The 8,821-nt window shown below is 43.2% G+C and overlaps 1 protein-coding gene across 2 annotated transcripts in view; it reads right to left on the bottom strand.

Moving 5' to 3' along the window:
• Positions 1-290: 290 nt before the first annotated feature.
• GALNT11 (polypeptide N-acetylgalactosaminyltransferase 11) overlaps positions 291-8,821 on the bottom strand; it is a 54,194-nt gene continuing 45,663 nt past the window's right edge. For both annotated transcript variants that reach the window (XM_044246879.1, XM_044246878.1), the window contains 5 exons: positions 7,583-7,735; positions 4,665-4,883; positions 3,365-3,469; positions 1,284-1,421; positions 291-1,036 (listed from right to left, as the gene is read on the bottom strand). In XM_044246879.1, the coding sequence (XP_044102814.1) occupies positions 905-1,036; positions 1,284-1,421; positions 3,365-3,469; positions 4,665-4,883; positions 7,583-7,735 (747 nt within the window). In that variant the 3' untranslated portion in view covers positions 291-904. The remainder of the gene's footprint in view (positions 1,037-1,283; positions 1,422-3,364; positions 3,470-4,664; positions 4,884-7,582; positions 7,736-8,821) is intronic.

Here is an 8,821-nt window from a genome sequence, read left to right as displayed (position 1 = left end):
AATCAGTAATCTGAATTCGGATTTCTGAAGGTGGATCTTGACCTCTGTACCAAATGCCTACTTAGCAACTCTACCTGGATGATTCACAGGCAGCTTTGGTGGAAACTATCCAAATTAACAGACTTTCAGCATCAAGTTCACACAGTTCAAGCTAAGGAATGGTGCTGCGCCCTCACTTACTGGCTCACTAGCCGAACCCAGGTGTCGCGCTCATCCTGTAATACACACATGGTGGTCTGCACGCAGATCAGAGACCCCAACACAAGAAGAGCAGACAAAAAAGTCCCACATAAATCATCAAAAGGACCCTTTATTTTAATGTCAATAGTACCATAATTCATCAAAATAATTTATAATAGTTAACTGCCTCTTAAATATATAATCTTATAAAGGAGGTCCTCTGAAGTTAAAAGTAATGTAGGTTCAGTCTGTTTAAAATTATTTAGGACATGATAATATAAGTAAAAGAAAAAAAATGTGTTTCTGTGAAGTCCTAAAAAAAGAAATCATGACAAGTTCTTGATCAGAGAAATGCCATTCCATTATTGAAGGGATTAAAAAGCATAAATAAGTGTGAACAGAAATGCCAATTTCCTGGCTTTGTCCTCTGTGCAAACCTGACCCTTTATAGAGTTAAAATTGTATCCTAATTTCTCACCATCAGCAAGAAATTCCTTAGCAGCTCAGAAGTGATGTTAATGTCTTGGTAAAACAGCTTCCCTCACTTTCTGATGACCATCCGTGCGCCAGTCTCTAGTCTATCTGGGTCTTCTCCTCTCAAAAGTGGTTCTACTTAATCAGGAAATCATTTCAGGGATTTCCCTGTAACCAGCAACTTCTCAAGCCTCACAGCGCACAGCGGAGGTGGACCCTGATGAATTACCACGCCGACCGCCGCATCCGCTTAACCTTCCAGATGCCACTGTTGTGAGGAAGAGCCGTCGCAGATCGCCATCGCAACATAGCCTTTGTGACTCAGTGGATCGACCACTCTCAGGCACTGTCCAACTGACACCTGGTACAGCCGATTACTCTTCTGGAAAAAAAGTAGCAAGAAAAATATACCAACAATTCCTGGCTTTAACTTAAAAGGCTTTGCTGCCAGAATGTGGTAGAGAAGACAGAGAGATCCAGAAGACATGCGGACTAGCTCCGATGCTTTATTTAATGATACGACAAACTCAGAACTACTTTCTGTCAGGTAAACTAGGAGGGCATCTGCCCTGCTCCCCCTTAGCTCCACCTGCTTCCTCACGCGCTCCCATCCTCCCCGGCAAGCTCACCCCGAAGGTCCACTGCTGGGATCCTCCCGACCCGTGGCACTTCATGAGTCGTGGTGGGTCTGACGAGCGAGTTTCTGACATATCCAGGCAAAGGAGGTTATTTAAAACCAACTCGTGCTCTTCATTATAAATCCAAATCTGAGGAAGAGAATCAAAGATCAGAAAACTCCAAGGTCCTCTTCAGATATGAAATTTGGGCTGTACCCCGGGTCACCTATCCGTGGGAGGAGACCGGGGCTACTCCACGCGGCTCAGAAAGCAGGGAGACCCGCAACCCTGAGTCACGTGTGCGCAGCGTCAGCTCCGTCACCTGAAAATGGAATGAATGAACGAACAGAACAGGAAGTGCAATCCCAGGAAGAAACCGAAACAGTGGTTCACTTTGAATTTAACTGACTCAGTTAACTGAGCACGTGACTGGAGACCTTTCTAGTTCTGGCCTCTCCCAGTCCCGCGGTGCTCCCCATCCCTAGGCGGCGCAGCCCGTCCGCGCACACATGCCCCAGCTGGGCCGCGCCGACACGCAGGAGCCCATACACACGGCATCCTGGGAAAGTTCTGCTCTACCCCCAGATCACCACAGCATTCAGGCCGAGATGATGATTTCCTCGGAGGGCCCAGAAACGGGGTTTTTTCTTGAGATGTGCAGTTCTTTCAGGACAAAGATCTTTTGATCTTTGTCAGATCTCTGCACAGATCTCTGTGCAGATCTTTCAGAAACAAAGACCTAAAACTGGCTGAACGGGACAAGAGTGAGGAATAACTTATTCTCCAAACTGCACCTTCACTAAATCCACAAGGAATACACTTTCATCTCTGAATTATTTTACTCATTAGTTATTTCTACCTCCAGGCCCAAAATTTATGTGTGCCGTCTCCATTAACATGAAGAGTTCTAAAAATAGAACTTTCTGCAACGATGCTCATGTTTTATGACCTGTGTTGTCCAACATGAGGAAATACATGATTTATTTCATTGTAATTAAATGTAAAGAGCTCCATGTGGCTGGTGGTTACAGGATCAGTACAGATCTACGTGACTCCAACAAACAGGAGCATGTAACTCCATTTCCTCAAACTTCTCCCATTTTCTGGAACAAAGCTTAGTGATCTCATGTAACCAAAGCCAGCGAGGCAGCAGTCCAGCTGGACACTTTGGTGTCTGCGAGTCTGATACCTCTCAGACCCAGACACAGCACAGAACCCCATCTAAATCCTATTTTCTAGTGTGGATGACATCTTCCATCCTTTGCCAGCTTCCCTAGAAATAGAGGGTCTGTCCATTTTAGTCCTGACTGGGGCCATCCCCGGCACGCAAGTGGGAATGAAAATCCCCTCCCTGTGACGTGCTCAGACCGCAGAGGTGTGCGGTTTCACAACCGGGGGTTAGACTTCATCAGATACAAGTCAGTCTGAAATTACTGTTCCAAACTCACCTAAGTTTTTAGCTTATTTTTAGGCCTACTTTAACACCATTGGAAAGATTACGTGAGAACAGGTTATGTGAATGAAATAAACTGTTTTTTTGTTATGGTTTCTTCTGATGGGACTACTAAAACTAGGAGAAATTGGATTTCAGAGAAAACTCTACTGAAGATAATAATTCATTTCCTCTGTCATGTGCCTGCCCTTCCTTTGCCACTTTAAAAAAAAAAAAAATTATTTATTTATTTATTTGACAGATCACAAGTAGGCAGGCAGGGTGGGGTGTGGGAAGCAGGCTCCCCGCTGAGCAGAGATCCCGATGTGGGGCTTGATCCCAGGACCCTGAGATCATGACCTGAGCCGAAGGCATAGGCTTAACCCACTGAGCCACCCAGGTGCCCCTCCTTTGCCACTTTGGACCTGCTGTGTGACTGCAGAGTACAAAGGATGCTTCTAACACACAGGAGCAATGGTAGGAAAAATATACAAAGCACACAAAGTCATTCCTTCCTTAAACCATGTCAGCTAAGGAGAGTCAAGAGTAAAATCTCTAGGGTCTTCCAAACCTCCCTCCCTCCTCAGGGACCACCCCAAGTTCCCTTCACTGAAGGACACTTTGCAAGGACCGGCTGAGCCCGGAGGCACGCATGACTCACCTGACTTGGGTCACTGTAGTCACATGCTTTCAGCACCACCAGGCCTCCTTTCTGACTTGGACGGCCCTGGGCCACCAGACACTTGTTGGTCTGGAGGTGATAGAGCTGTAAAAGGAGAGAGTGCTCTTGGCAGATGATACCTTAGAGTGCTACATCATGTGAATACATTACTCCAAAGCTGTGAATTTTAAAGGTCATAAAAACAGAAGCATTTTGTAATTCCTAAATTCTAGCTTCACTACATAGGTTATCACAATAGACTTCAAGGTTATAGGTAAGCAGTGTCATGTAGAAATTCTACCTAAAGATACAGGTTTACTAATCTACTACAGGGGAGGAAGGAAATTAAAACATCTCAGCCCTGAAGAACCTTCAAATGAAATCGAGAAAGTAAGAATAAAAGGTACAAACGAGACAGTACGTAGCTGAATGTGAGGAACACAGACCAGGAACTGAGTATCCCGCCTGGGGAGGACTGGTGCGTGAAAGGGGCTTGGATGTGCGAGGGAAGGATAACGGAAAGCATTTCCGCTACATGGACAAACCCCGGTTCTGTCCATTTTTTAACACCCTGACTTTGTTTGTAATCTCATAAAAAGAAGGGGAAAGCTCTGTAGCTGAGGAGTCACGGAGGAAAGCCGCCGTCGTGAAAGATGCTACAGGGCGCCGCCTTAACACAAAAGAGAAAACCCCACAGCCATCAGAGTATCTACTTTCAGAAAGAAGATTCTAAGAAATGACTCAGGAAAAAGGTATAATTTTATGACTAGACCCCTAAAATTTAAATGTGGTACAGAACTGTGAACAAAGTCCTTCAGAAACAAAAGGGAACATGAACAGAGATGTGGCAGGTCGTGGGCTTTCTGCGCAGCTCACATGACCGCTCGGCCCCCCGGATGTGAGCCGTAAGGCTGTGCCACCATCTTCCACTTGCTCTCTGGGGTCGGTTCCCAGAGATTTGGCCCAATGGCACAGACCAGCCCCATTTCTCCTTTTGGGACTTGATTCTGCCAAACGAGTTTCAGACTGACTTACAGCGCCTTCACTGGTCTGTTCGTATCCCCCCTCTTGGAAGCTAGCATGTAACTTAACAGAAGTCACGCACTCTTTAAGGATGTTAATAGTAACAGTGGAGATACTAACGTTTCTTAAGTCTTAATACCTGAGTGGAGGAAGGTCCCACCCAAAGAACACAACAGAAGCAAGCTAAAGTCTATCACTGAAATGATACTTTAAGTCTAAAATGTTATTTACGCTATCATACAACTTTTCATGAAACACTTTGGTATTACTTCCTTACCCTTCCACGCTGAAGGACTTTGGGGCGTTTGGGCCCTCTATTGATAAAAATGGGTTGCTGGGGTTTGGCGTTGGGCCCAGATATCTGCATCTCTGGGTAAATATTATCCAGATACCATTTAAATGATTTACAACCCAACTTCTTCCTCAATTCAACACGCTCACTGATATTTCCATAGCTTTTGGTCCTCAGATCAGGTCTTAAGGAAAAATACTGCTCCTGAATTTTAAAAAGAAAAAGGAAAAATAAGAGAACAGATTTTTTGCTTAAAATGAGTATTATCAGCAAATTATTTTTCATGCCAGTGTTTTCTTGATGTTGCTGAAAAATGTCAGCATAAACTTTTCACACAATTAGGTCCATCATTGACAATACGACATCTTAAATTCTAAGATACGTCCCTAGTTCAGAAACGGCAGAACATGTAAAATGTGATCTCAGCATCCATGAGGCAGGTGACGTGTGAGGCCGGCAGTTCTCGGACTCTGTCAGGATTCCGGAGTGTCAAAGATAATTGATTACTGAGTCCAAGGAGCTTCTGTTTGTGTGAGTTTATTTACTGGTATTTACCATATGGAAAGTTGAAACATTTAATTTGTTAAAAATAACTCACTCCCCATCAACATAAACGTGCTTTGAAGAACAAGAAATTTAGTGAGAACAGTGACATTGCTTTACAGTTTTACAAATCTTTTCAATGTTTGGCTAAAAAGAAAGCTGAACTCTCATTTCTTTTTTTTTTTTTTTTTAAGATTTTTTTTTTATGTATTTATTTGACAGAGAGAAATCACAAGTAGATGGAGAGGCAGGCAGAGAGAGAGAGGGAAGCAGGCTCCCTGCCGAGCAGAGAGCCCCATGCGGGACTCAATCCCAGGAGCCTGAGATCACGACCCGAGCCGAAGGCAGCGGCTCAACCCACCCAGGCGCCCTGAACTCTCATTTCTGCATGTGAACCTGTTACTGTCATGTTTGGTTAGACAGATTTTTAAATATTGAGTATATGGAAATATATAGTTTAAAATGCCAGGGATATTTTAATAGTTTCAGAGAATTATAACTATCCTTTGATATATTTTTAAAAGATTTTGACAGAGTACAAGCCAGGGAGCAGGAGAGGGAGAAGCAGACCCTCTGCAGAGCAAGAAGCCCAATGCGGGGCTCGATCCAGGGACCCTGAGATCATGACCTGAGCCAAAAGCAGATGTTTAACCAACTGAGCCTTCCAGGCGCCCCTCTTTTCATTTTCCACACTGTTACTAACTTTTAAATTGTTATCAATGAGCTTTTTGTAGGTCGCATTAAAATCTCTATCCGGCTCTATCCGGCTCTCTGAATGGATCTTTTCCCCAACCAAGATTTCTATACCATCATACTTTAGTCATTTGGAAAATACTGCTCCCTGGGTGGTGAAGTTCCAAATACTGACAAATGTCACTATATAATATGTTATATTCATAAATATTCCTAATCTCATCAAAAGAGCATTTCATTTAAGTTCTGGAAGCCATCAAGCTCCCAGGGATCAATACGAGTTTTCCACTTGCAACAAACGCTGTCCGCTGAAGTGAGAGGCTCAGTTGGTTCATTTTTGAGAATGTGCGCCAAATATCCAAATATAAATAACCATGGTTTGTGAGCCATTCTTTTACATAAAAAGTACTCCGTGGAGAAAAGTGAATAGTTAACTCACAACTACACGCAGCTCAAACAACTGCACGCATTTTCCCTTGAAAACGACCACGTGTTTCGGTCTACAGCAAAAGGCGCTTTCTGCGCGCTCAGCGTGACTCACAGCACTTGGAGCACAAAATCTAACACAATGATTTCTATGACTCAGCTGCTTTTGCAGCATCAGTGCAAGGTCAACAAGGGGAAAATGGCAAATACTGTGTTATCTGCCTATGATAACAGCTTTGCCCTGCTAAACATTTACATGGGTCTGGGAACCACTTTCTGAGAGCTGCTGGGAGACAGTGTGACTCAAAGCTGAGGAACATGGAGAACAAGCCTGAAGTCTAGACGAGGGAGAAGGGAGGAAACATGCAGTGAGGCAGACGCATGACCACAAGCCCCCACTTCTGCTCCCCATGCAGTGATCTTCTCCCGACAGCACACACCTCCATGCCCAGTGCATTTCCCAAAACCTAACACAGAGCCTGGTATACAGTAGACACTCAAATGCATGTTTAAAAAATTAACTGTACACAAATGTTCACAGTAGCATTTGTCATAACTCATGAATGGATAAAATGTGTAATCACACAATGGAATATGATTTGGCAATAAAAAAGGAATGAAGTAATGCTACATGGTACCCATATGGATGAACCTGAGAACATTATGCTTACTAAGGTGGTCACAAAAGACCATGTGCTGTAGGATTCCATTTGTAGGAAAGGTCCAGAATAGGCAAATCTAGAGAGTCAGGAGGTAGACTAGTAGTTGTCTAGGGCTGTGGGAGATGGGGTGATAGCTGACGGATACGGAGTTTCTTGTTGGGGGTGATAAAATGACTTGTGAATTATACCTCAATAAAGATGTTACAAAGGAAATATCACAGCAGAAAGAGAAAGTGCTACTACACGTGCAGAGCCTAACAGGGAAAGTGGAGAGACTGGGACACAGTGAAGCCCAAGGAGCAAAGAAGAGGAGCCACGTTGTGTGGGAGTCAGAGGAATAAAGACACTGGCAAGAAAATTTCTTATGTTGGCTGTATTTCCTATTATAGAGTGGTCATTTGGAAAATTAGAAGAAGGGTCACAACAAAAAATGAGAAGAAAAGAAATGTACAAAAGGGATGGCCCCGAAGCATAGATCGTCCCACAGAAATGTTCCAGAATGAAAAGGCAGGTAACCAGAGCTGTCTGCAAAGGAGCTAGAGCCGAGCAGACCCTTCCAGCAGAGTAACTTAATCTCACCTTGTAGTCATCCAACCAAACATGCGCCAGCCTCAAGGAGTTGTGGGTCATGGTGTCCTGGCCTTCAGGAGAACCATACGGTCGCCTTTTTCGGAAAATGTGTCCGACTCTAGAGCATGGGATGATGAAGAGTTTACCGCCACACATCCAAATCTGGTCAGAAGCAAAATATGTATTAACAGTTGCCTTGCACTGCTATGAAATCAATGTATGCGTTTTCATGAAATTAATCTTGATTAAATAGGTGTTTGTGAGACTTTTCAAGATGTTTTGTATAACTACCAAATACAAGAAAGTGAAAGGGTACATTAAAAAAATTGTATCTTTATGATTGAAAAGAAACTAAATTCTAAAATAGCGTACCATTCTTTTACCACCCTGTGTCTAAAATCACACTTACCATGTACTTTGCTGTTTTAACACATCAAGGAATTTGATCCTCAGGACTTAGGGACAAAGAATGCTTACTGGCTGGTCCTCTAATCTCATTACTGGTACTTTCTCAAAACATGTGTGTGTGTGTATATATATATGTATATATACATACACACATATACATACACACACATACTGAGTAACTCTAGATTAAGATTCAAAAGATCTCAGTTCTTGTGTAAATTTCACCCTTGGCCATCTGGGTTACTTTATATAGTTATATTTTAGTTTTTGTGGAACTCTATTACCTTATGTCCAAAGTAAGACTGAACAATATCTTATTTCTTTCAACTTTAAAATTCTAAAAGATTATGTATGAAAAACTACCTTTTAAAAACACTATAGTCAATACATCGTAAAAAATACAAAATGACACATGCACAACGTACCACAGTGTTGTGGATGGGATTTCTGCTATGGAGCCCCAGAGCCGGGAGGTGGGAAGTGAGGACATCAGCTGGTACGGAGAAGTCCAAGTTCTTTCCCTTGCCCTCATTCTGCCCCTTGCAAAGACTGTCTTCCACTCCCACAGTTCCCTGAGTCCCAGACCCCACCCATACCACCATCTTTCCAACTTCAGCAGTTGGAGAGGAGATTAATTCCTTCCTCGGGTTGGAGGGACTTGTAGATATCAAGTATTCTGCTAGCTACTTCTGAAAGTGGAATGGGGAGCTATTAATAATTTTCCTGGGAGAACAGGCATGAACCAGGACAGTCTTGAGCCATCAGGGATATCTGATCACCTTAAATATATATGTCTAGGGTTAGCAAGTAAGATGAATAAACTGGCAAAGAACAAACTCT

Source organism: Neovison vison, chromosome 4 (genome assembly GCF_020171115.1).
Source record: "Neovison vison isolate M4711 chromosome 4, ASM_NN_V1, whole genome shotgun sequence".
NCBI lineage: Eukaryota > Metazoa > Chordata > Mammalia > Carnivora > Mustelidae > Neogale > Neogale vison.
The sequence above is the reverse complement of the archived record's forward strand: the minus strand, read 5'-3'. Positions and strand labels throughout refer to the sequence as shown.